This window comes from Gasterosteus aculeatus, chromosome 20 (assembly GCF_964276395.1).
Source record: "Gasterosteus aculeatus chromosome 20, fGasAcu3.hap1.1, whole genome shotgun sequence".
Lineage (NCBI taxonomy): Eukaryota > Metazoa > Chordata > Actinopteri > Perciformes > Gasterosteidae > Gasterosteus > Gasterosteus aculeatus.
Genome location: NC_135707.1, coordinates 4926305 through 4953083, shown reverse-complemented (window position 1 = coordinate 4953083; position 26779 = coordinate 4926305). Strand labels below are relative to the sequence as shown.

Sequence of the window (26779 nt, the reverse complement as noted above, 5' to 3'; positions counted from 1 at the left end):
AGACTTCCTCTGGGGGGGCGGGCGGTGACATCGATGAGATTCAATAGGTTTAAACAACTGAGAGAAGTTTTTCTTGATGATCCCGAGTTCAGTTTTCATTGAATTCCCCTTTGAACAACTGGAGAAGCTCCACCCGTAGCTCGGACAACCTGGTGTGGAGGCCTTTTCATTCGGCTCCTCGCTTCACAGTGGAGTTGAACAATGGCAGTGGTCAACGTCACGAAATTATTCTTCTTCATCCTCATCTTTTTGCTTTTCGTGAGGGGAACCTTTATCGGCACTATCTCCATAGACATCTGGAGCAACGACATAGACAGCCAGATCACCGTGGACCTTACATTACATTACATGTCATTTAGCTGACGCATTTATCCAAAGCGACTTCAGAAGAACAAGAAACAAGAAAGTGCAATTTCCTCAAATAGGCCAATTTACAATTTGCTATAGATGAGTGGCGTTATAAGTACAATTTAAGTGCTACAATTTGTTAGTCTTTTAGTCGAGGTAGAGTCTGAAGAGGTGTGTCTTTAGTTGCGGTGGAAGATGTGAAGGCTCTCTGCGGTCCTGGTGTCTTCAGAGAGCTCGTTCCACCATTTCGGAGCAAGGACAGCAAAGAGTTGTGATCTAGTCGAGTGTTTTGCCCTCAGTGAGGGAGGGACGAGCAGTTTTGCAAATGCAGAGCGGAGAGTGCGGGTCGGGATGTAGGGTTTCACCATGTCCTGGATGTAAGCTGGACCCGATCCATTCACAGCATGGCAGGTGAGCACCAATGTTTTGAACTGGATGCGGGCGGCCACCGGTAGCCAGTGAAGAGAGCGGAGGAGTGGAGAAGTGTGGGAGAATTTCGGAAGGTTGAAGACCAGTCGAGCTGCTGCATTCTGGATGAGCTGCAGAGGTCGAATGGCGGTAGCAGGGAGACCTGCCAGGAGCGAGTTGCAGTAGTCCAGGCATGAGATGACAAGAGCCTGAATCAGTACCTGGGCAGAGTGAGTTGTAGAGAGTGTATCTACAGGATCGTGTTGTCGCAGTAATGTTGGGAGTCAGGGAGAGTTGGCTGTCGATTGTGACGCCGAGGTTCCTAGCGGTTAAAGTGGGCTTTAACACGGAGTTGCCAAAGTTGACAGTCAAGTCCCGGGTCGGAGAGTCTTTTCCTGGAAAGAGAAGTAGTTCAGTCTTGTCGGGGTTGATTTTCAGATGGTGGGCGGACAGCCACTGAGAGATGTCAGTCAGACAGGCAGAGATCCGTGCCGCCATCTGGGTGTCCGGGGGAGGGAAGGAGAGAATTAGTTGGGTGTCATCTGCATAGCTGTGGTAGGATAAGCCATGCGAGCGAATGACAGCGCCGAGAGAGTTGGTGTAGAGCGAGAAGAGAAGGGGACCCAGGACGGGACCCTGAGGAACTCCTGTAGTAAGAGGACAAGGTTCCGACACAGATCGTCGCCAGGTTACCAGGTAGGTAATCGGCCATCGAGGTAGGACGAGAGAAGGGAGAGAGCAGAGCCTGAGACACCAAGTTCCTGATGGGAGGAAATAAGGATCTGGTGGTTGACTGTGTCAAATGCAGCAGAGAGGTCGAGAAGGATGAGGACAGAGGAGAGAGAGGCGGCTCTAGCAGTGTGGAGTTGCTCTGAGAAAGCAAGGAGAGCAGTCTCTGTGGAGTGGCCTGCCTTGGAGCCTGACTGGCGGGGGTCAAGGAGGTTGTTATGGTGGAGATAGGAGGAGAGTTGGTTAAAGATCGCACGTTCAAGAGTTTTGGACAAAAAGGGAAGAAGAGAGACCGGTCTGTAGTTGTTTTCTTCAGAAGGGTTGAGGGTAGGTTTCTTAAGGAGAGGGTTAACTCTTGCCTCCTTCAGAGAATTGGGAAGCTAGACAGATAACAGAGCATTGTTGATGAGACAGGTGAGGAAAGGAAGAAGGTCAGTTGCGATAGATTGTAGAAGATGTGATGGAATGGTGTCAAGAGGGCAGGTGGTCGGACGGGCAGAGGTTACTAGGGTAAGAATTTGGTTAGGAAAGAGGTGAAGGAGGAAACTGAGGGCGATAGAGGTGAAGCCAGTGGGATGCAAGAAGTAGGAGGTGGGTTTTAGAAAGAGGAGCGTATGTCAGCTATTTAATGCAGGGATAATGCACCATTAGTTGTCTTAACCTTTTGTGGCATTGAACAATAAAAAAAATGTCTTTAATAACTTATGCTGGGCGAAGAAGTAAAATGATATGTATGGAGAATGCGTTTCTTTGCATTTTTTTCAGAAATCCTTTGCACCTCATTGACTCACACAAGGAATCTGTCTCCCTTGATACCTGATCTTCACTTCCCCCACAGACACGAGGTTTTATGAGCTACAACAACGTGGGCTGGCTGTTTGTAATTGAGTATCGTGCCCTCGGGTCTGAGTTATCTGAAGGAATGTGGGCGGATGAGTTTTTGTGATAAGAACCAGGAGGATCATCCAAAGGACAAACAGCCTAAAATCTGCATCCCTTAAAAACACAACTGGCTGCAAAGTTCAGCATGTTCAACATTTCTTTTACCTTCCATGACATCAGTGTAGGGCTTTGAAGATCCTTTTATTGGAACATTAAACTGAAACAGGAGTAAATGGCAACTGTAAACACACACTGATGTAACGTTTGTAAACCTTCCTACGCTTTGAGCTTTCAGTCTGTTCTGAACAGCGTTTTTTTGTGGAAGATATTGATGAAAATCTTGTTTCACGTTGAGTTGATTTAATTGTGTCTTGATACCTACAATAACCCCGTGTTACAACAAGCCAAGGACCGGATTGACAATGTAATTAAATCTTGTTCTCTAAGTTCGGTACAAAGCTTTCATTCATATGAACTGAACATTTTTATTTGCTTAGTCAGATCCTTGGACGATCTCAGAGTAGTTACAGTATTTAAAGTATCTTCACTTGATGTTTTGTCTTCTTCTTATCCAGATGAAAGTATAACTACACTTTTGCAATGATCTGGTTTCACAGACACTGGGATTTTAAAAACAAACATTTGAAGCTCTCATTTCCGCTGAATCTTTTCACCTGCTTTCAATTTTCAACTGAAGGGAAATATGTGACTCTTTTGCCATTAATGCTCCTCTACGTTCACCAGCTAGGCAGTAACTGGCAAATGTACATTAGAGCAGACACTCACTTTCAGGTTTACATAGATTGTTGCAAATGGACACAGGTCTGTCGATTGGTACGTGATGATTCAAAGCTTCGCTGAATCCAAAACCGCCAGCCTGTGATTTGTTTAACGTCTTTTCCACCTCACAGAGCACCTGCAAGGAAAACAAACGATACCCGTCCCAGTGTTCATCATGCGTGTGTCAAACTTGGAATTCAAGCCATTCCTCCACTTCGTTTCTCTAATAAAAGATGAATTATTGGTGCATTCACATTAAACATCCATCCATTTCATTGGAGTGTCCTGACAAAAAAAAGAAGAAGTTATGTCTTTGGCACCTTGACAATGATGAATGTGTGTCCAAATGAATAGCTTTCACGCATTCGCGCCAGAACAAGATGTGCACTCATTTTGAAAAGAAATTACACTTCAAAAGGGGTTTCTGGGATGAAGGGAAAAGGTCTCAAGTAACTCCGCAATTTCACCACTTTTGCCGACAAAATGATAGTACCTAGTACCTTCATTCCCCTTATATAATGATACTTCTTTATTTGTCCCTTGCTTTTAACAGATCACATACACAAAATCAACACACATCAACTAAGTTCTCAATCAATAATCCAATTAACAGAACTCCACTCTGTTCACCTGACAGTTTTGTATACATATGACACATTTCTGGAGAAGAATAAAAGAAAGCGGGACTGACATGGTAATGTGGAGAGGACTACCTAAAAGGTTCTCCTTGGCCCGGCCGTCTCTGGTGAATATCCCCAGCGTGGCCCATCAATGCAGATGCTTACAAACGTCTTCTGGGAATGAGCAGTCGGCCCACTTATTTATTCTAAAAGGCAATTGCATCTCTCCCGATAATCTTTCCTGCCACAGGCAAAGTAGTAGGGGGGGAGAGGGGGGGAGACGTAAACAAGGACAGCTCAAAGTCTTTGCATCCGTCCCTCCTCAGTGTACATCGCTGAATGCTTTGCCAAGCTGAATCTTTAATTAAAGAGGTGTTCGGACTTTAAAGCAAACTGCCACTCCAAGCGCTTTACGTCATTGAATTAGCGAATGTAAAAAAGAAATGTTGTTTTATATTTAGTTTCTTAAATCACCACTTTTTGGTTTGCAGCCAGACCCATTTTGAATCAAAACAGTTATTTTTGAGATGGAAACGAACACCGAGATGTAGAAAAATGTACTATTTACAATTACAAAATGATGCATTTATTGATATATATAGCCTTTGCTAGACCCATGGAAATATTCCCAGATTACATCTACAAATTGAAGTACTTGGATCACTTTAAAAAAACAGTGGTTATTGTTTTGTGAAATACAACATTATTTCTGGACTGCAAGACGTTGCAACTGACAGATACTGATTGTGCTCATTGTGCTCCATCGGCTGCGTCTCTCCAGTTTTCATATTGCGTTTCCCCCTGGCTCTGTGTGGTGCTGCTTCCCCGGCGATGTACTGAGCCTGCTGTTTGTTCTCCTCACAGAGCCAGGCCTTGGCCCACTACAAGGGGACCAAACATGCCAAGAAGCTAAAAGCCCTGGACACACCGAAGAGTAAGCTCAAAGGCTCAGTGGTCACCAAGGAAACCGCCAACCAGGAGACCGCCAAGGGCATCAACACCTCGCGGGTCCCTGACGGCACCGACAGGAAAGGTTTGTGTTTTCCCGCTGGCCGCACATCGCCACCGGCACGTTTTCTTTGTGTATCTGCTGCCCTGAATGTTGGGAATGAAATTTGAAAAACCCACTTTTTGGGAAATTTCCATGCAATCACTTGAGGAGTTGGACGGAGTCTCTGTTGATTGTATCGGCCGCGCGGTGGCGGCGGCGGCGGCGCCAGAGGCTGGCTGCTGACTCGTATGTTGCATTCAGAAAGTTCAGCTCTGCGGGACACACTGGTTCAGTCAAGCAATCAAAAGAAGGAGGAAGGGCCTCGGTGTGCGATGCCGGCCAGATCATCGTTACAGACAGACAATTGATGAGGATGAACAAAGGGGGTTTTTTTTCAGTCTGAATGGTCTCATCATGCGGCTTGATTTATATTGTCAGCCATGGAGATGTTGGCCTTTTCCTAATGGTGCTATACCACTAATTTCTTTCAACCGTTGCTTTATGTGCTTTATGAAACTGGTCCCAACAAGGTCTCTAGACTTTCTCGAAGAGCCGTAGGAATTCCTTTTGGGTCTTTCCGGTCAGTTGTAGTACAAAGAAGCACTCTGAATTCTTCAATATGCTGCCGCTCTTCCAAGAAAACGCTGCAACCTCCGATATTGGATTTGTACTTTGCGTTTGCCTGCAATCCCATTTTTAATTACATTTTTGCCGCTGCACATTGTTTAGCGCTGACTACGTGAAACTCAATATTCATCACGTCGCAGCCAGGTGGCTGTGTAAATCCGGTTATCTCGGCCAGGTGTCTGCCAAATAAACAATCCTATTCTCGGTTGAATTCTCTGCTTTTAAACATGTTGAATAAGTCAACAAACACCAACCGCAACTTCCAGCCCCCGACGGGGGCCAGATGCAGATTATTTTAACCGGTTTTGTCTGCCGTGCTTCGTATTGGTTCTCTGGAGGAAGACTTCGCTGGCTTCTGGAGCTGTGACCTCTCGGTCGCCACAGATGTAACGTTCCTTCAACGGGCACGTTATCATGTCATGAGATGAAAAAGTCTTCCCTGTTAACCGTCACTAGAGGTTTTCCTTTGGAATTGGAAACACATTGAGCCGTCACGTTCCGGGATCTTGTTTTACGTCTTCCAATGTTCCACAAGTATTTAAATTAGCAGCACATTTCTGGAGTTCACCGTGCGCCGTGACCTATTTGTCAAGTTTGACCTATTCATGGCCGAAGCTTAAACGGTTGTTTGAGGTGAAAAATTGGATCACGAAACGGTTGAGATGCCCAACCAGGTGTTCACCGCACGCCTCATAAGGGATGTTCAGGCAATTTTAGCTCGTAAATCCTACAAATATCAACAATTCTCCTCTCTGGAGTTGAAATGTAGGTTAAACAAACACAGTATTGCCAAGTGCTTAATTCTCCAGATTTACCCTCACGCGGGTTAAGCGCCAATCTTCATCTAATTTCCCGAGCTTCGCACCTGGCAGCGTTCTCCTGCGCCTCCCATGGAGTTGCTAAGCTGCGACGCAAACGTCAGACCGTTAAGTGGAGCGATTTGCACTCGAGCTCATCCGCGCTGCCGTTTGTCGAACACCGCCCCGTGAATTTCGCTTTCAGGAGACGCAGCGGCGCCATCTCGCAGGTCTCGGGCCGCCTTGGATGTCACCGCTCAGCCTCCCTTCCGCCCTCCCAATCAGTTCATTCACATTCCAGCTCGTCAGCTCAATCACACTCTCGCGTCTCCCCTGTCGACCCCGCTGCACTCCACTCCCTTCAGTATTTGAACCCCCGGTCACCCACTCACTGGCTGCCGGATCGGTTTCAGCAGTATGCCAGACATTGGCGCGTTTACCGGCTTCCCGTCGCCGACCCTGCCCGTCTGCGCCTTGTGCGAAAGAGACACAATCCACTGCATCTGTCTTCTTTTACCAGTAATATTCTACTCATCTTTGTACAAGCGCCTAAAGGAAGTAAACTGTTTGTATAATATATTCTAATAAGAAAATCTACTAATATTGACTGATAAATTGTTGTTTCTTCACAATTAGTTCTTTAAATGTCAGCTTTTATTTTTGATTTGTCCGTAATAAAAAACTAAATATCTACTTGGAGATAATAAGCTGTCTGCCGCGGTTGTTAATTTATGTCTTTCTCAAACATGTGAGAAATACATTTTAGGGGATTTTACCTGTAAAGTTCTGGCAGGCGATCAGCTGCAGCATGCTGCTCTTCTTAAGATTATATTATAGGTGGTTAAGGATATTTTTCATACCTTTAAGCTACTTAAATCTAGTTTAAATTAGCACATTTTTGTTGTTTGCGTCTGCGATGGTGAATTTCGTAACCTCCATCTACGAGTGCTAGAGAGTGACGATTCAGAACGTATCTCACTGGACCGGCACCATCTGTTGTGGGCACAGATCCGTTATTAAATGTTTACTCACAAAACATCCCATACGCAGACATTATATGCAGGCAGATAGCTCAAGAGACCTTAAACAACAAGCCTTCATACCCAAACAGAGAAATGGCTATTAATCATTTCAGTGCCTTCAGAGAAAAAAATAAAACGGCATCATCTCGCTATCGTGTCGACGGTGACGGGGGCGGCGGTTTGTCACAAGTGGATCTGGGTAATGAATATCAATGACTCGGATGTCAGAATAATGAATAGTCGAGGTGGGTAAACGCTGCATTATCCGCAAGGCCAAAGTATTTGAGGGTTTATCAGCAGGGCCGAGCTCGCTATAATGAAAAGCAGAGTTCAGGGAAGAATAATGGCCGCCGTGAGAGGCGGAAACAACAGAAAGGGGGATTTTGTGCAGGTCGCAGGAGGCTCTTCCACCCGGTTTGGTTTGCTAAAAAAATAAATATCTGGCTTGAAATCATTTTATTCCCAAATTGTGGCAGCTGCTATTTTGTAAGAAAGCACTGCAAAACATCTGGTTCGATTCATTTCAGAATTCTGTTTAACCTGCTGCCTTAAAAACTGGAATCAAGTGAACTAGTTGGTCAGAAGTCGACTTAGAGAAAATGGGAGATCAAATCAGTTAAATTCAGGAAATCAAATATATTACGTTTAATAGACAACTGATACGAGACACTGACGGATGGTTTAAGAGTTCAGGACGGAGAGGACACCGTTCAAGGGCTTCTGGCATATTTCTCCATCTTCTATATTAAGTAGAGAACTCTCAGCAGTTCATGGTGGACATAAACACTTATATGTTGATTTTAACTGGAAGAACCCTGCGAATTACACTTGAATGAAAAAGAATAAAGCTTTCTCGATTTTTTTCCATGATATTTTCCTTTTCTTGGACACCCTCACGGGAAGGTCTGAGTCACAACAACAGAATCGAGCAGAACACAAACACGCCGGGTCGAAATGCTGAGACACAGATTACCTCTCGGGAGCGATTGTTTGTGGAATGAAACCGTCCGTTCCGTCCGTCTGCTGGCGGCGGTGTGAGTGCATCGCAGAGGGACGGCGAGTCCGCCTGAAAGCGTGTAATCACGGGTTGGATTTCATTAAGGACGCAGGCGCCTGTGGAAGTCGTGTCTGTTGCGAGATGGACGGCCGGCGTGGAGCGGCAGGGTGACTCAGCGGCCGCCTGTCAACCTTCTGTGTGTGTGTGTGTGTCGTTGCGAGTAGAGATAGAAGGAGGGGAGAGAGAGAAATGCCCCCAGCACGGCCCGCCATCTCTCAGTTCCGGTCCGCTGCCCGAGGAAATGTACCCTGATATTAGCTATTAAAGAGCAGATTGTCAGGGGAGCCGTGACGCAGCCGGCTGCAGGGAGGCAGGAGGCCAGCTAAGCCTCCACCCCCCCCCCCCCCCCGCCTCCCCTTCAACCCTCACCCCCCACCACGTCCTTCTTCCACACTTCCCCATCGGCGGCCGCCACCATCCGAGCTCCGTACCTGCGCGGGGATTTGGAGGCCAAGCGTGCATCCGCAGGAAACTTGCCGACGGAAATCCGCCGCGGATCATTAGCGTTCGGATGACATTGATGGCGAGAGATAAATCCGTGTGAATTCAATTCAGTGCCTCGTGCCGCTGGTAAAAGTCGGGGACAATGCCCCCCCCCCCCCCCACCCTTCGACAAAAAAGATGATTGCAAGCGCCGACGCGTGCTTATTGGTGACTGCTAATTTTTCACCTTATCAATCCTTAATTTTTGAAATATTCAACCGTGACTCTTTTCTCATTTACTGACTTTGAATACTGACAAGAGCGTGTGTGTGTGTGAGTGTGAGTGTGTGTGTGTGTGTGTGTGTGTGTGTGTGTGTGTGTGTGTGTGTGTGTGTGTGTGTCAAAGTGCGTCAAATGAAATTTGACAGAACTCAAGAGCCATGAGGGATTTCTGTCCTTTAAGTTGTGACAGCATATAATAAGGCCCAATCATTTTAATTAAGGAGCTTAATCCGGCGTCGTTGAGAAAGCTAATCAGATCTCTGGGGAGTTGAGTGGAAGCATTTCCAGAGGGAGCATGAGGAGAGGCCGAGGCGGAGGAAGGTGGAAGGAGAACGAGGCGGCGTCCTGCCTCGCACCACCTGTCCTGCGCTGCCTTTCTCTTCGGCATTCCCAACCCTCCCACACTTACTTTTCCAGTTTCACTTTCATTTAACTCTGCAGCCCCACTTGTCCTCCGTATCTATCCTCCTTTTGTTCTTGTTTCTCATCCTGTCCTTTCTCTTACTCAGACCTGTCTCTCTCTCTCTCTCTTCTTCTGTCGGGCCCCGCTCGCCCACACCTACTTTGGATTGATCACAGTCATTACCTCCATTAATGAGAGGGGATTGAGTTTTTAACTGGGCCTTGCAGAGCCAATCCGGTCACTCTGGCTGGGGATATGGATTACTGGAGGCTTCTCAGAGTGCACACTGTCCTGAGCCAGCCAAAGTACTCTTTAATCACCCGCCCTCCCATCCGCAAATGGCTCTTTAATGGCATCGTGGTGGACGGGTTCACCCCGACACAAGGGCAAAGACTTCACCAACCGCCCGGCAATGCAACAAACAGGTACACGGTAGAGCAGGTCGATTTTAAATATGTTCCATGTTTAGCCGAGCAACAAGAACATGGCCAAGTTTCTTCTAACAACCCCCGAACCTGCGTTTAAATGTTGACATTTCGGAGAAATGCAGTGATTTGCTTAATTGAGAAGATTGATGCCCCTCTCATGTCCGTGGGTTATCGGCAGAGTTTGATGCAAACAAACAGAAATGCAAAAATGCCATGTTGAGGTTTTACGAGATGTAATTTGTGTGATTTCTACTTCTGGGCTTGTTGTTCCACACTTCTTGCACAATTTATGCTCAACTAAGCTCATATCCTCCTGCCTGCAGCATCACAGGATCAATCTTCACAACTTACTTTCTGCTAGAATGTGAATAATCGTACCTAAATTGTGGAACTAAACAAACTTGCACTAAAGTGAGCGGATTTCCCTCCTTCTGAAGGCTGTGAGATTCTGTCAAGAAGATAAAAGCCAGTAGGAAGTTGAGATAAGAATTCAAGCTGATGTTCGCAGGTTGAAGAATGCACCATCACGCTTAATATTAAATGCTCTGTGGGGCTTTTACCGCCCCGTGCCTCGTGTTTGTTCGGCTAAAGACAAATCCTGGACCCATTTCTCTCTCTACTGAGTTCGTCAAAATATTAGACTTTCACACGCCACCTATTAGAGAAAACAAGCGAAACGCCAAAATGTTGCCGCAGCACCCAAACCACTTACCCTCCCAAATTGGTGTTTGCTGTTGAAAACACGGGGTCGATGTGGAGTCCATGTTGGCCAAAGAAACATGATGCAGATTATAGTTTTCAGCCGTTGACAAAGGGAAAAGGGATAAATTAGGGCCATGCACAGAAACAACCAAAAGCAACAGCAGATGTTTGTGGAGATGAGAAAGCTCCTCTCTGATGGTGCGCTTCTTTTAGTCGGCAGAACATCTGCCGCAAGCGGCTCATTGGCGCTTTGCAGGTAAAAAACAACAAGCAAACCGTCGGCTCTCGTGAACGCCGAACCCTTTCGCTGGCACTCAGCGGGCCCGGTGGCCGCGCCATCGAAGAGCTGCCCGGGGGAGGGGGGGGGGGGGGAGCAGCTGTGGTGGCAGCTTTTTTGCTCGGAGTGAGTTAATCGCTGTGATTTCAGGTTGTTTTGAAGCCTGGCACACCGGAGCTCACTGGGAGTAGGTGGATCGCTAATTGCAGAGGGCAAAGAGGTCGCAGCCACTCTGCTCCTGGCATAAACATTGTTTATCACAAGTGACAAGGTCAACGCCATCATGAAAGGATCACAGAATCATTGTCAATCTGGTGGGAATGGCTTGTGCTTGATGCAAAGTTGGGACGCAAAGTTACATCTGGTGTCGTTGACGGCTAAACAAGGCAACATGAAACCTGAAAAGGTGTCTTGCTTTGGCCGTAGTTTGACTGCAAGTGCTTCTTTTTCCTACTAAGCGTGGGATTTCTTATATATACTGTAAAACTGGGAAGCAATTGGTCAATTTTCCGGCTATTGCCTGTAGCAAATTCAGCCTGAACTCCAAATTAAACAGAACATATAATACGCCGCACTCAACTGAAGCCACTGGTGCCCTCTTTAAGCGTCCAGAGGCTTTACATAAATGTTCCAGTCATGGTTTTGTGTGTAACAGACTGGAAAAATGGCCTTTTTATGCCAGATGTTCTTCCTTGGATCAGTCCACAGGCAGCCACTGCTGGAAAAGAACACGGATTTACAGGTAGAGGTCATTTAGTCAGAGCTGCACCACGTTGCATCACTGATGCTCGGTCCTCTGCCGGCAGCGGTAACCGAGACGACCTGGCTTAAGGCCGTGTGATGGAAACATCCCGTCAGCGGCAGTCAGAATAGAATAAAAGAATTGCTGCAGCAACACTGGCAGAGTGAGAAGGGAAGCTTGTGCTCATGTTTTCTGTGTCTCTGTAATTACATTGGTCACTACATTTGTGTTATTAGTAAAATAAAAAAAAGGACACACCAGTTTTCAAAATGAGAAAGAATTATATTCCATTTGTTAAAATATGCACATTAATTCAAATGGCCGACATTATAAAATATATAATTTATCTAGAAAGAGATATTTCTAAATCTTTCCCATTTTCACCAATGCAAGATTAAGATATCTGAGTCAGTATCGGCACAACATTCAACATCCCTATCGTTGCATCACTAATGACACCCTTCAGCACCTGGGTGGGCGCCCTCGCTTGAATCCAAAAGGACCCATTCTGTTAAGGTCAGAGAATTCAGTTGACTTTTGCGACCTTTTTCTGTTTACCGGTTGGTGTCTGTGTAGTCGTAGCTGCTACGACTCAAAAGGGGGAGACCCGCGTAACCGCCCGTTAGAGATAATGGCCTCGCGTTTGCACTTTAGTAGTAACAGATGTGTTTGAGGAGCTCCGACATCCTGAAAGAGCAGAAATACGTCGCCCTCCCTTCAAAGGGGGTCAGCGGAGATAGTTAAGGCATCTTATTAAGATACTTCCTGGAGCCTCCCCCCCCCTCTCCACAGAGGTACCCAAGACATTACAGAGGGGGCAGGAGGCCCCCGGGGATGAGATTATAGATCCCATCTGGCTTTAGACATCCAGGATCCTGCAGGGTGCAGCTGTAGACGGCCGATGGGTTTCTTTGCTTAGTTGCCTCTGCAGGTCGGTTGGAGTTAGAAGTAGAAGCAGAAGTCTGTAAAGGGCTTTTTAGTTTTTCGGCACTGCAGCTGTGGGAATATCTGGTCTATAAACTAAGGACCTCCAAACCCAATATCTCTCTTAGAACCTTGTAATCAGACTAATAATTGCTGATAGCGGCCGATGCACATGCCAACATCTACACAAATAAGTGGTGTTTTTTTCCCCAGAATGATAAGAAGTAGATTCATAGGGTGGAACTGCTTTGGCTGTTGGTTGTGTTTTTGTGGCTGATTCAGAGCGGGCCTGCTGTGTAAATATGGCCAACCCTGCAGTAAAATGGGTGTAGCTTGACCAGTACATTAGCAGATTGTGTTCGGGAAGTTGCTGTCAAACACCAACATCATTTGGGCTTCACTTTGTCGCTCACCAACCGTGCCGGATAATGAGTCATTTGCAATAATACAATTCATGGTTTTGTTAATAAATGTCAGTGCAAAACCTCCCACAGCTTTCCCCCTCATTTCAATGCAGAGGTCCTTTTGTTTTTCTCCATTTTCTTACCACCTGCTTCTGTTCATTATTTGAACGGCTGCATAAAAGCGCAGCAAATTCCACAGTTGGAGTCAATCAACTGTAAGAGCAGAGTATTCCAACAAGTACAAATGTGCATCAAACCCATTTCAAAAGGTTAATGGATGAGAAGAGAATAAAAAACAGTGCAGACATTTACATGTGTTTAAAGCTTTTAGTGAACCTTTTATCAAATGTGTCGGTGTAATAACCTTGGATTCCAACACCACGTTGTGCATAAATACAACTTCCGTCTGTTTAAAGGATGTATGTACTTCTTCGCCCACCGGTTACAGCACACCTGCCACTCCAAGCCGCTGTTGTATTTCTTTTAAACCTTTTGCCTAAAGTGAACCCTTTGTGAACCACGGCAACCTGGAGCGGTCGACCGCCGACACGTCCGCGGGGACAAATGACCCCCGCGTATGACGGCTCACAAAAATAGCGTGACATGATTCACTATTGATCTGCTCTCCTGGCTGGCTGATCTTCATTTGGTGACAACGTAGTGCGGAGAACTCAAAAAGGCACCGGCATCGATCAGCCGCTGCTCCCGAGGCAAAATTTAATTTTCCCGACTCCTCTGTATTCCAAACACTCACGTGCGGTGTTGTTTTGCGAGTCATATATATCGACCCACTGCTGTCCTTGTGCCTAGAAATATCAGACATTGCTTTCAGATCACAGCGGCTATTTGTGCAGCACATTAACGACGGAACAGCAGTACATTTTAGGGCTTATCTTGCAGAGCCCAATTTCAATAATAAAGACTGTGTTAATGGACACACACAGCATGATATATGCCACATTATTACCTTTATCATCAGACATCTTCGCTGGGGATCCTATGAATAAATGGAAATGCCAGTAGCCAATACAGTACTTCATTCAAAGGAACACTAAGTGACTTTTCCAATTGAGGTGTTGATATTTTGTGTCACGTTCTGAGAGGCCTAAAGAACAAACGCTACGTGCTACACTAGAAAAGAAGAAAACCCGCGGCCATCGTTGACGTAAAAGACCTGCTTGTCAAGGCAACAATCACAGTTTGTCAAGAATAACTTGATCAATCATTAAAGGTTTTAACTTTTTGATAGATCTCACTCCTCTATTAAATGTTTAGAATCTAAAACCCGTACACATCGTCTGCTTGTGTTTGACCATGAAAAGAGCAGCACGTGTTTGTTATATCTGCTAACGCAGGCAGAGCAGTTTATTTGTGGGATCTAATCTCTGGTGTTTAAGACTGTTTGCACTTAAAATCTGTTCCCAGGAAACTATTTTTGTTTTGGAAACTTATTTCCGTTGTGTGTCTTGCTGAGTTTTTTGATCATGTTTTCATAAATGCTTCTTTCTTTCTTTTCAACTGTTTGAATGTGTTTTTGTCTAAAAAGGTTCACACAGCAACATGGTGCGCAAGAGTATCAACATCTCAAAATCTGTAAAGACCACATCTAGGTTTGACGTTTCATGAACATGAGGGCGTATCACGTGAATCCAATCATCTATCTCCTCGCTGCAGATGCTATTCCTGGAGCAGGGCCCCCAGCGCTCCCCCCCCTGCTCAGACCGCCTCTACCTTTGGCACCGTTGGCCCTCTTGGCCCCGGTGGCCCCCTCGGCAGCCCGCACGACGCCGACGCCGTCACCTGAGGCCCCGCCGACGGGACGGGCCGCCGTCCCGGAGACTACGCCAGCCGCCGGAGGGGACGCCGGCCTCAAATCCCCCACAGAACAGGAGCCGGAGCCGGAGGCGGAACCGGAGGCGGAGACGGACGCGACCGCGGAGACGGAGGAGGAGAAAGCGCGACGTCTTCTGTACTGCTCGCTGTGCAAAGTGGCGGTGAACTCCGCATCGCAGCTGGAAGCTCACAACAGCGGTAAGGGACGTCTGAGAAGAACCGTCGCACAAATGTTAGAAATGCTCAGGTATATTTGTGCTTTCTAACGCTTCGGGGCCAAACCGCGTCAACAAGAGTTGTGAAAGTAAAAGCTATCATACGGAAATATGGCCTATTACCACGACAACTAAAGGTCAGCGGTATTCGTATTGGTGATCAACAAAGACAATAGATGATGACAGCCTTTGGAATCCAACCCAAACATACAAGGCTAATCTCTGAAAACAGCCACTCAACAGGCTGATAAGAGAGGATCCAAGCCTGGTATTGAGCCCCAGTAGTGACAGGAAGTCACATAATTGATCAATAGGGCAAACACACGGACATCCACTCCACACCGAAGCACAGGACTCCTCACGGGGCCTCAAAGCCACAGAGAGCCGGGCAGTGAGGAGCTCGTCCAGCAGAGCGAATGTGACCCTTCCAGCTCCAGCCGGCTGCGCCGTGTCTTTGCTTCATTTCTTCATACGTTTTGTAACAGTGTAACAGTGAAGGAAAGGTCTTTGTGTAAAGTGGTGAAGTCCAAATATGACATTTTCACAGAGATTGTGTTCCTTTTGCTTAGAATATACTGTAGAAAATAACCTGTTGAACACAACAACTATATAATAAAAAACAGTGACGAGGACAGCAACTTTGTCAAAAAACAACAACCTGAAATGTGTTTTATAGTTTTAACTGGCTCACCCCAAAGAATCTGTTCAACTGCAGTAAAGTGTCATACATTATATATATTATAGTAGAAATAACCCGGTTTCTTTTCTCATTATTACCTTGAATTGCATTTCCTGTAGAAAACAAGTGAATGACGTAATCCCTTGTTACTGTTTTAGGAGTATGTGTTAAACCAGACACGACACAATGGTGTTTGCACATGAGAGCATAACCACTGACCTCACAGGGCCCTGCAGGGACATCCAAAACAGAGAGATTTGTGTAATGGAGTTTAACAGTGTCCTCTACTTTGATCTGAGACGTCGTGGTGTAATTTAAAAGTGACTGACCTTTCATAATCACCAGAGAAAAAAAAATAACAGGCGCGAACCTCTGATCTCAACGTTCCTCGAGGCGGCAACAATCGTGTGAAGTTCACCTACCGGCTGCTTCTTCCTGTTTGAACCTGCAGGTACCAAACACAAGACGATGCTCGAGGCCCGGACCGGCGTGGGCTCCATCAAGTCGTTCCCCCGGTCGGGCGTCAAGAGCAAACTGGCCGTGACCGTCAAGTCGTCAACGGGCCTCCAGAACAAAACGTTTTTCTGTGAGACGTGTGACGTGCACGTCAACTCAGAGACGCAGCTGAAACAGGTGAGCCGAGAGAGAACGTTAGTGAAGGTGTCGCGGATGCGGGGAATGCAGGGCGCAGACTTCAAAAACAAAAAGACTTTAATAGTCAAAATCCAAAAGATCAAGGCCAAGGGGACAGAACGCAAGAACTCAAGAGGGTAGAACATGTGACAATGCCAATGACGCCACAAGTGACAAGAGACACACATGGGTTAAATACACTAGGGAGGTGCAGGTGATGGACACAGGTCAATCATGACACGACGGACAATCACAGGGGATGACAGGACAAGGCAGGAAGTGAAGTTATCCAGGGAGGCAAGAGGCAGAAAACTACAAAATAAGACAGAAGGAGAGACTTAGACACTGAATGAACTTTATTATAAGACATGACATGGACCTTATCGAATTAATGACTAAATCACCTAAACCCCCCCCCCCTAAAACTACGTCATGCAAAATTACTGACATTAAACAAATTTGTGGTTTGAAGAGACATACGGTGTCAACATTTTTTTTTTCCTGGCGGGCTGCAGAGACAAGAAAAAAAAATGTTTAGTTTTTTGTGTTTTTCTATTTCTAATTTCCTTTAGTTTATCTTTATTGTTTGATGCGTTTAGTCTCCTTTCTGCACTGCCTTCATGTGTGATTGACCAATGAATTAACTGCGTGGATCTGTGCGTTCACTCGGTTATTCCTCTGATCTTTTTGTTGGTAGAAGGATGCGCCGCCGCTACTAATGATCTTTCGTATCCTCCGGCTGCGCTGCTGTCAAACGCAAAGCGTTTCCTGGCGGAAGTCTTCTGGTGAAGCACAAACAAAGCTAAGAAATGAAGCTCCTGCTTCTGAAGTGAAGCCCACCAAGTTTCTGCTCATCTCTCTCTGCAAAGGGTTTCTAGATGGACTTGATATCAAGGAAATCAAGCGAGAGCGTGATCAATACCTGATCTGTGTGGTGTTTCCCTGTGTGGCTTGGCAGGCGTGTGTGTCTTAGTTGTTGCTTTGGGGCGCCGCACAAACCCTCCTTTGGTGTGGCTGCTGATCATTCTGTCACGGGGAGGAATTTCATCCCCAAAAACCACTCGGTTTTCTCTGAGCTAACCTTGACATTTCTCACACAAGAGAGAGAGAAAGGCTTTGTATGAATTTTTCATGCGGGGGCTTTTAGTGAGTACTTTTAAAACAGCCGCGATTCTCTGTGAAAAACAGATCCAGCGGAGAGAATTTCAGTTACAGCTCGAAAACCAGAAGAAAAGTGTGATTGTTAAATCCCCTGCAATGCCGCGTGAAATGTAGACAGCCAGAAAGCTGCTTTTTGTTGTCAAAAAAACCCACACTGAATTATTTACTGGCTGAAGTTTACAGAGGATTTCTGTCAATGACATTTCACATCCCAGTGTTTTCTCTGTTTGTTTAGATCCACTTTCTCTGATTTTCAAAAGCATTTGATCATTTGGCGAAGGCTTTTTGCATCGTACTACAACGTGCGTGTGTCTGGGTGCGATAAAGCTGAAACGTTGTCCCCGTTGAGAGAAAAGGTGTGTTTTTAGTGCTGACCTCTCGGCCCCCGTCTGGTCAGCTTCATCGACCCCGGAATGGCTTCCAGCCCGAGGCTCAGGCAGACGGCAGCTCCGTCATGAAAGGATAATGACACTTTTCACACATTTTTTAGTATCCAGCGAAAGGTGCAGCATCGCAAAAAAGTACAATGTCGGCAGATTGCCTTGAAAAATGGTCAAAGTTTCCTGTTCAGCCGCCAATTTGTCTGACAAGCTACTTGTGAATCAGACGGATTGCTGCGAATGTTCATGATTCTCTGATACCGACAAGTTCTAGAAGTCTATTCTGATGCATTTCCCCCGTGTATTAAGATTCTTTTAGTTTCACGACTACCAAATTTGACAGGAATTCCTCTGATTTTGCACAAACATCCACTTTCACTTGAAGGTAAACTGACTAGAATTCGTTAACTCGTCCTCACTGAACATGTTTTTGGCCAAAACTCAACAACGTCAAATTTTGGACGGAATTCTTTTTTTTTGACTACAAGTCAGTAACTACAGTTTCAATTATTTCACCATATCTACATCATCAGTATAAAATAATCCCATTTTGAATCAATTAAGCATCCTGGTACATTACGACAGAAGGCGGCTGGCCAGCTGGCGCCGAAAGTCGAGTACCTTTCCGTTGTCAACGTCCTGCAATTTTTGAATGGGCGCCAGCAGGGACCAACTCCGTTGCCACGGCTACATTGAATTCTTCAACAAAATGTTCCCCACGGCTTTGCCAAAATGAGTGTGTTGTAAAATACGAAAGAACGCGTCGCTCTACGTTTCGGCTGCGAGGCCGTTTCTGCTGATCGAGCGGTTTGTTGACGGCGGAATGAGAGGCGGACGGCTCCCGGGTGCAACTTACTTTTCTTTTTCCCTGAGTGGGGAGTCAGTGATTGCAAACCAGAGAGCTGTGGCCATTTGAAAAAACGTAGAAATACAGCTGCCATCATAAACGAGGGCTCTTTCCCTTTGGCCTGCGTCGTGAGTCATTGGACTCTCTGGGCCAGCATTGTTTCTCCTTCATTTCCTGGTCATCCCATGTGACCTTTGACCTTAACAACAGCAAGCTGAGTTGGTTCAGAAGTATTGCGTAAAAGACACATTTTTCCATTCAAGTTAATGTGGATTCTTTCGCAATGTGTATGGAATCATATATTCGCGCAAATGAAAAAATGAATCCTCTTTTTTCATCCCGTTGATGCATTTTGTTATTTGAATGCGAAGAAGTACATTTAGATATCTAGCCACAGCGTCTGAAACCATGTGGGGACCTGGCGGCCTCATTTTAAACTCATTTCCTGTATTACTTTCAGCATATCAGCAGCCGGCGTCATAAAGACCGAGCAGCAGGCAAACCAGCCAAGCCGAAGTACAGCCCCTACAGCAAAACGCAGAAAGGCCCGACCACGCAGCCGGTGAGTCCACAACGCGTCCCGGTTGTCTCTCGTCATCGACAAAAGTCCTCGTTTCTGCAGTTGCAATCGACCCATCAAGCCTGGAAGAGTTATTAGTACAATGAGTATCATTCGGTCTGACTTACCAAATGCAGAAATTTTGCCCATAGAAACTCCATTCCACTCCTAAGGTGTCATCAATCCGCCTCACGGCATCTAATCCAATGAAATGTCAACGTTTACAACCAGATCGGCCGTTACCTGGCTTTTAATAAAGTTCACTCACACGGATCAGCGGGATTTAATTTGATATTTTATTGACAAAAGAAAAAAAAGGCCAGTATCACGAGGCGCCTCTGAGTCAGTGCGCTGCAGGCGGAATGCAGACCGAGGTCCAACGCGATTTTTCAGTCACTGTAAATGTCGGTTTTAACTTACTTGGCGCGGCACAGCGTGGGGGTCCGGGAATACGAGAAGCCAACCGAAAAGAACTTAAAAAAAACGCGTTAATCTCGCCGTCCCGTGTGGCAAACCCCTCTGCGTTTATTTTTTCTTTAGAGTGCCACAGGATGCGGAGCAGCCACGCGGATTCAATGCGGGGGGGGGGAATAAAAGCAGCGTCTGGCTCCCCGTCCCACAGAAGCTCTCGGAAAAGACGGCATTAATCACACCCACTGTCTGCCGGGACAAAGCGCCGGGGTTACCAGTGTGGGGGAAATGACTTTTTCTGAAACCCATCATTGACTGAGTTAACGGAGAGGAGCTCCTTTGATGAGCGGAGAGCAAAAGGATGTCTCCCATAGGGTTACGATGCCTGAGTCAGTGATTGATAACCCATGACAATGGCTGCCGTCCCGGTGCCGCGAGAGCGTAGATTTTCCATTACTGATACAGAAGATTAAGCCAGATAACTTCGGCGACCTTTTCACCCTTTTAGGTTGTTCTGGGAAGTCGCGGCCATCTGTCGTTTCCCTCGTCCGCTCTTTCTCACTCTTACATACCTCCATACTTGCTCTTGAGGCATTTCTTTCTCTTGAATATCCATCAATGATATCCAGGGTACAAAAAAAGAGGACTTTCGGAATGAGTCACACGTTTTTAAATAGCTCTTCGCCAAATTGCAGGTACATGATGGAGTGATTATTCACAGATGTCTAATGCGGCTTGGCTCCGTGAGCACAAACCAGCTGCAACACTTTCTGCAATCAGCAGTTGATTTCTGGCACCTGCCCCCCCCCACATCCTCCATGCCGGCACGGCCCCCGTGTCCTCGGCCACCTCCCTGTTGATTCATGTGCATAATGTCCGAGAGGGACACCACCTCCGTGCCTCTGTTTATGCCATCTGGTAAAATCGTGACAACACAAAACAGTAGACATGATTATGATGTTTTTTGGGGGGGGGGTCCTTATCTGACGATAGAGCGTGTTGTACGCTGCAACTTGTGGTACAATTAAGGCAAGGGCTCGATGTGACGCCTTCAGATCGCGTGTTTTCACGAGATAACGATGAATATGATTGGTGTCAAATGTTCAGTCAGATTTGCACATTTTATTCATGAGCTCCTTGAACAGTAAACTGGTTTCGATTCCAGCAAAGTTTGCGCCTAACAGACATTTAAGGCAGACTTTATTTTTATTTTAAGATAAAAATAGAAAGCTTTGGAGCCAACGTGCTTCCTGTACTTGTGAAAATAGCGACTGAGCTGACTGACATTTTGCCCCCCCCAGGTGAAGCTGTCCCTGGGCAAGGATCCCCCGTGTCCGCCCCTCGCCACACAGATGCTACCCGCTCACCTGGCGGCGGTGGCGGCCGCCCTCGGCAACGCATTCACGCACCGCGCTAACCACGTCACCAACCACGGCCCGAGCCCCGCCCTCTTCCAGACGCGGGGCCTCCCCGCTGCACTGCTCCGCCCGGCCCCGGGGCCTGTCAGGACCTCCCACCCACAGGTCCTATTCGCCCCTTATTGACCTTCTTTGACCCGCCGGTTCTGCTTCACCCGCCTCCCCCCCCGCCGCCCCGACCGGACCGAGGAGCCAGGCCTCCTTCTATGCATCCGGGAAAACACCTGGTGGATTATCACGCGTTTAAAGCTAAACTCGACAGCAAGCTTCTCATGATGGATTTGATTCCTCCTGTGCCATCCTGCAGCCCACAGCCGGACCCCGGACCTACATTGTACCGCAATAATATACCACCGACCCCACGTGAACTATGCAGTGTCATTGCTTCATGATGCGAGGAACAGTTTGAGCTAAACGGCGGTGGGCACGTGCTTTTTGCAACGATACAGCGGGACACTGAGACCAGCCGAGGATCACTGTCGCTCGTTGTTTAAAGGCCGGTGTTGATCTCAAGCGAGCAAAGCCTCTGTTCACGTATGCACTTTAAGCCCCGCCTCTGTTGATGTCTACATTAGATGGCTAGATGTGCTAGATTGTATGTGATGATGTGTTAGTACGTGTCGTGAGGTGTGTTTTTGTATCTGTTCAACGCAAATGTGCGTGTGTGTGTGTGTGTGTGTGTGTGTGTGTGTGTGCGCGCGCGTGAGCTTCTCATCCATCGTACGCCATCGTAGTCGACACCCGGCACACATCGTCACCGGCCGCGTCTCGGGCCTGAGGGACCACAAAGGCTTGTGTATAGTAACCGTCAAATGTGTGTAAAAGGTGAATAATTTCAAATAAAAAGAGTCCTAATTTGTTAATGCTGGTGACGTGTATTTAGTTCAGTACTTCAGTTCATACAGTATGAATGATCATTTTGGACATGGAAATCCCCCGATCCAGTATATGAAAATGTGCATCAAATTTTACACATTTCAGAATACATCGAAACATCAAAACACAAATGCATCTCCACCACAAACAAAGAATGATGCAGAAGATCCTTCTGTCCTTATCTGTATCACAGCGTGTGCAATATAGAAAGTCCTCTATAGCCCTGATGGGAATCTTACACTATTTGCAGCCTCATATCGTTTATAACCAGGATGAGCAAGCAGAACAGATGTGTGCATTGGAGGTGTTAAATGTATTACATTTGGGTGCGTTCACACTATGCTACTGAATGACGGATCGCCTATTGGAATAATAACGCAGCAGATCGCTCAGCAGCGGCCGAGGAAGCGACTGTACTACTTCACCTCCCTTTACTTCAAAGCGTAATAGTGTTTCAAGAATCCTCGTGGAAAAAGAACACGTTATTCGATTGTAATATGTTAATATTGTAGTAATACATCTCATTTATACATCATTTAAAATAAATAAACTGCCAAGAATAAGTTAAATCATACTTTGGTTCAGACGGTATTTGCTGGCAGTAACCGGGACCCTCGTCCATCAGCGATGCCGGTCTGTGAGATTTGTTTTGGCTCGACTACATGAAAACATTCCGCTATCTCGAGACAACGGTCGGGGTAGTTTCTTCACGTGCTTTCCTCTGAACAATAAGCTGTGCTGTAATTCTCTGGACCTGTCAGAGCCGTAAGTGAGCCTGACTGGTTGCGCTCAGCGTTGATGCGCAAACAGAATAAATAAAGGTCAGCAGCACGTCGGCAACTAACTGACGAGACCGTGATGGAGCCATTATTCTGCAGCCGTTTCTATCAAAAGCAAATGTGACGTGAGAAGCACTTCACCATAAATACCCCCATGGTGTCTGACATCTTACAGCACACATTTCTTCATTTGGGAAACAACATCACTGACCAAAGCCGGTTGGAGGGACTCCAACTCGCCACAACACCACAACTCATGCAGTACATATTTCAGCTGAACTTTCCCACAAACCCTTAAACGTATTCATCCATCCTTTCTGTGTGGCACATCTAAGCCCCCCCCCCCCCCAACTCCCCGAGGGATGAAAGATGGCCGTGCAGCCAGATGAGGGAGCCTCTTTTGCGTTGCTCAATCTCCAAAAACCAATACAGACTCTCTGGGCCCCATCGAGCTTCCACTTAATCTCGCCGGAGCGATGATCACCAACATCTGCGAAGTGGGTCGCTCAGCGTCTCTGTCTGCAGCTCAGGAGAAAAACACTGCCTTTATCCTTCGCCGTGCACAGCAGGACGTCCAAGCGAAGGCGAGCAGCGGAATGCAGATTAGGCCCGAGTGCGACCCGGATCATCACCAGGAGGAGGATGAAACGGAGCGAAGCGAAAGCCTGTCAGAAGACAATGAACACAATAGGGATGAAGATCAGTAAAGAAAGAAATCTGTAACCAATAGTGTGAATATATATTTCACACTATTGTGTGATCCCCTTTCTACAACAATTCATAGAATATTTAAGGAATAATTAAAAAACACGCTGCGGTGAATAATGCAGCTTTTAATTGTTGCGTAATTAATGCGGAGCAATGTAAAAGTAATACATTTTAAATGCCAAAGATGAAATTAAAATGAGAAAGAAAAGTTTGTTATTTTGGAAATGGTCCAATTAACATATTCTTAGAAGAAACGTTCATCAAAATTATCTTTTCGGAAATCAGCTAATAAATGTAAGAATGTAACCTTCGCTCATGTTGCTGAAATCACACCAACTTGTTCCCCTGATTGATGGCTCTTCTAAAAAACAAGTCCATCGTGGATTCGCGAGAGCACCGAAAAAAAGCCACATGGCAACAAGCTGAGATGAGGTCGGCGCAGCTGCTCCCGTCGGACTGAAGGAAGAATATTTCAAAATGTGTTATTTTTCTTTGATTAACTTAAAAAGAATATTATGCCTCGCTGCACTGATCCCGGCCTCCGGAAAATAATATCTGATCACAACTCTCCCGGAACAGAGCAAAGCCAACAGCGACGTGATGTCAGTCTGAACGATGGCATGAAACGAACTGCCAATGCATCGAAACATCAGGATGTTTAGGAGCACAACTGGCAGAGATTTAAGGTTTTATATCATTTAAAAGAGCCGGTAAGAAAACAGAAGGAAGTGGAAAAAATACTGTTTCCTCGGGTATATTTATGGGAAAACTGAACTGTTGCAAAATAATGTTTTTTAAATTGAATTTACTTTTAATGGGCAAAACCTGTGTGCCATTATCATCAGGCCTGATGAAGCTGTATCCCACTAACATAACAGCTCGTTATGAACAAAAAAAGGATTGTTTTTCGTCAAGTGTGTTGTCACGGAACTTCATCACGTGACATATCCTGCTCCTACGATCCAAAATGTCCTTCCCTGATACACCAAAGCAAACAGTACAACAACGGGACAAAAGTGGCACATTGTTTACTCATTACCTGGTTGGAACAAGCACCATTCTACTCATATGTGTGAATGTTTGACTCGTTGACATAGAGGTTGTGTTGACCTCTGTTTTTATAATACTGGCCAACAGACGTCATCTTTTTAAATGTTGAACATATAGCTCATCAGTTGCCAAACAGAACTGCAGCCATCTGCAGCTTTGAACAAAACCGCTGTTGAATTATTTTGCAGGCCGCCTGTGAGATGCATCGCCTCGTGCACGTTTCACATAAACGAGAGAACAGTTGTCCGTCTCCTTCGGAGAGGAACCCCTGAAGGAGACGTCGTAACAGATGCTCGTCGTGCGCCGCGCTGACGGTGCCCTCGGGACTCCCGGCGGGACCGTGCAGGCCCCCGACCGCCCGCCTCACACGTCCCGGGTGGAAGCTTGGATCCAACGCGGCGGTAAATGCCTCCATCAACATTCCTGTCCATTTAAGTCCTTTGACATCTTCACTTCCCTACAAAAGAACGTGGCTCGCGGGCAACGCGGTGCCGCCTGTGGATTTGACACGACGTCTGCAATAAAAGCGAGCTGGTTTTAGGTTTTATTTTTTACAGAAGGCTTTTAGGCTTCAGTAACAAAAGATAAAGATTTAACGAGAGAGAAGGCACTGAAAGGTCTGAGCACCGGTTGCTCTCAGAACACTTTTTTGAGTGACTCACTGAAGCTCAAAATAGGTTTAGAGCTCAGAGGTTGAGACTTTCTTAAAGGACACACACACACACACACACACACACCCACATGCACATTTTATAAAGAAAGACGAGTCCCCTCAAGGTGACTGTGTGAATAGATCTATTTCCCCACAGGGGCATCAAATATTGAACAAACACACAGTGGTGTTTACATCAATGACATTATATTACATTCATTTCCTACTACTGGACCCATTAGCTTTGCATATTCTCAAGGACCTGTTGAGGTTTGAAGGACGCATCTCACTGAGTCCTTGTGACCGGCCGGTTGGGCTGCGGGCAAAAGGCCTTTCGGCTGCGGCCGCTTTGCAAATGAATTCCAAACCCCCCAAAAAAGGTCTCTGAGGCTAGATTGTCGTTGAAGCCTCTAAAGAACTCTGTCAACACTTCTTTGGATGAAGGAAAAGTAGGAAACCTTCTGTAATATGCAGTAAACTAAATACGAGGCGGATGGCAACTCGACAGGAAGTTGTATTCAACATGACACTTTAATGAAGGAATAAAAAACATCTTACTTAACTTTTGAATGTTTTTAAAAAATGTTAAGCAGCCTATAGCTGTAACTGATATTATAAAATGTCTTTGAATATAAACCAGGACACAAAATGTGTATTTTTTTTAAATCCTTTCCGAGCCACCTAGCAGCGGCTTTCTCTTGACCTCATCCGCTCACGAGCTTCACGCCTCGTCACAAACACGACCTAAAGGGGTCAATCTAAAAAAACAACAAAGACGTATGATTTAATGTGTTGTATCAGTTTGTGATGATGGAAATAATAGTATTATATGCTTAAATACAAGGGACAAAGCCGTCAAGCTGCTGTGGTAATTATGTTTACTGTTAAGTAAAAGTCCGGTAATGTCAAAAAAAATTAAAAGCCTTTTGAAATATATTTCCTTCCTGATTTAATTTGTTTATTAATATATTGTATCAAACTTTTGACAGATTTTTCAGAATTTTCTTGAATTTAAGAAAAAAAAAGAAAACATAATTCGCCCGTCCGTGTGATAGAATTTAAAAACTCAGGCCGTAAAGTGTCTCGCTGTCAGACGCCGGCTTGCATCTGGCTCTTAAACTCTGGGACTCATTGTCCGTGTATCCCTGTTCCAGCAATCCAAAACATTCCAAGGCCTCGGCTGACAGCTGTTTCATCAAAGTGCTCATGAATATAGACAGCGTTGTCATCTCCTGTTATTGTGACTCACGCCAAGCAGCTGACTTAGAAAATCATTGCTGCCATTAAACTGTTCATCTCCTTCAGATTCCGATGGCGATTGAAGTCCACTATTTACAACGCGGCCATGTTGTTTTGCAGGTGGAAAGTAATCGTTCGCATGGAGTCCCGAAAGCAACATTTTGAAAAGTGCACTCTTTAGACCACTTTCAGTCTGCCCTTCAAATGTGAGCAGCTGGTTAGCTTAGCTTAGCTCAGCATAGCTTAGCTTGGCGTAAAGTGCCCTGTACTGCAGGTGGCCGCAAACCTCACAGAGTGACCTCGCCTCTCCTGGTAATCTCCTTGCTCATGAGACGGGCGCCATCAATTATGGCGCCATTAATTACTTCCTCAAACTGGTGTCAGTGAAGTGAGGCGGATATTTTGACCTTGATGAACAACACGCAGCAGGAAACAAACGCACAGCGCCCGTGTGTGGACGCGCATCACGTTCAAGGACGGGGAGGTGGTAGAA

General features: G+C 46.0%; 1 protein-coding gene across 2 annotated transcripts in view; it reads left to right on the top strand.

Annotated features, from left to right (window-relative positions):
* znf385d (zinc finger protein 385D) overlaps window positions 1-21845 on the top strand; it is a 54523-nt gene extending 32678 nt beyond the window's left edge. For both annotated transcript variants that reach the window (XM_040165967.2, XM_040165968.2), the window contains 5 exons: window positions 4632-4800; window positions 14521-14877; window positions 16025-16206; window positions 19055-19156; window positions 20866-21845. In XM_040165967.2, the coding sequence (XP_040021901.2) occupies window positions 4632-4800; window positions 14521-14877; window positions 16025-16206; window positions 19055-19156; window positions 20866-21108 (1053 nt within the window). In that variant the 3' untranslated portion in view covers window positions 21109-21845. The remainder of the gene's footprint in view (window positions 1-4631; window positions 4801-14520; window positions 14878-16024; window positions 16207-19054; window positions 19157-20865) is intronic.
* The last annotated feature ends 4934 nt before the right edge of the window (window positions 21846-26779 follow it).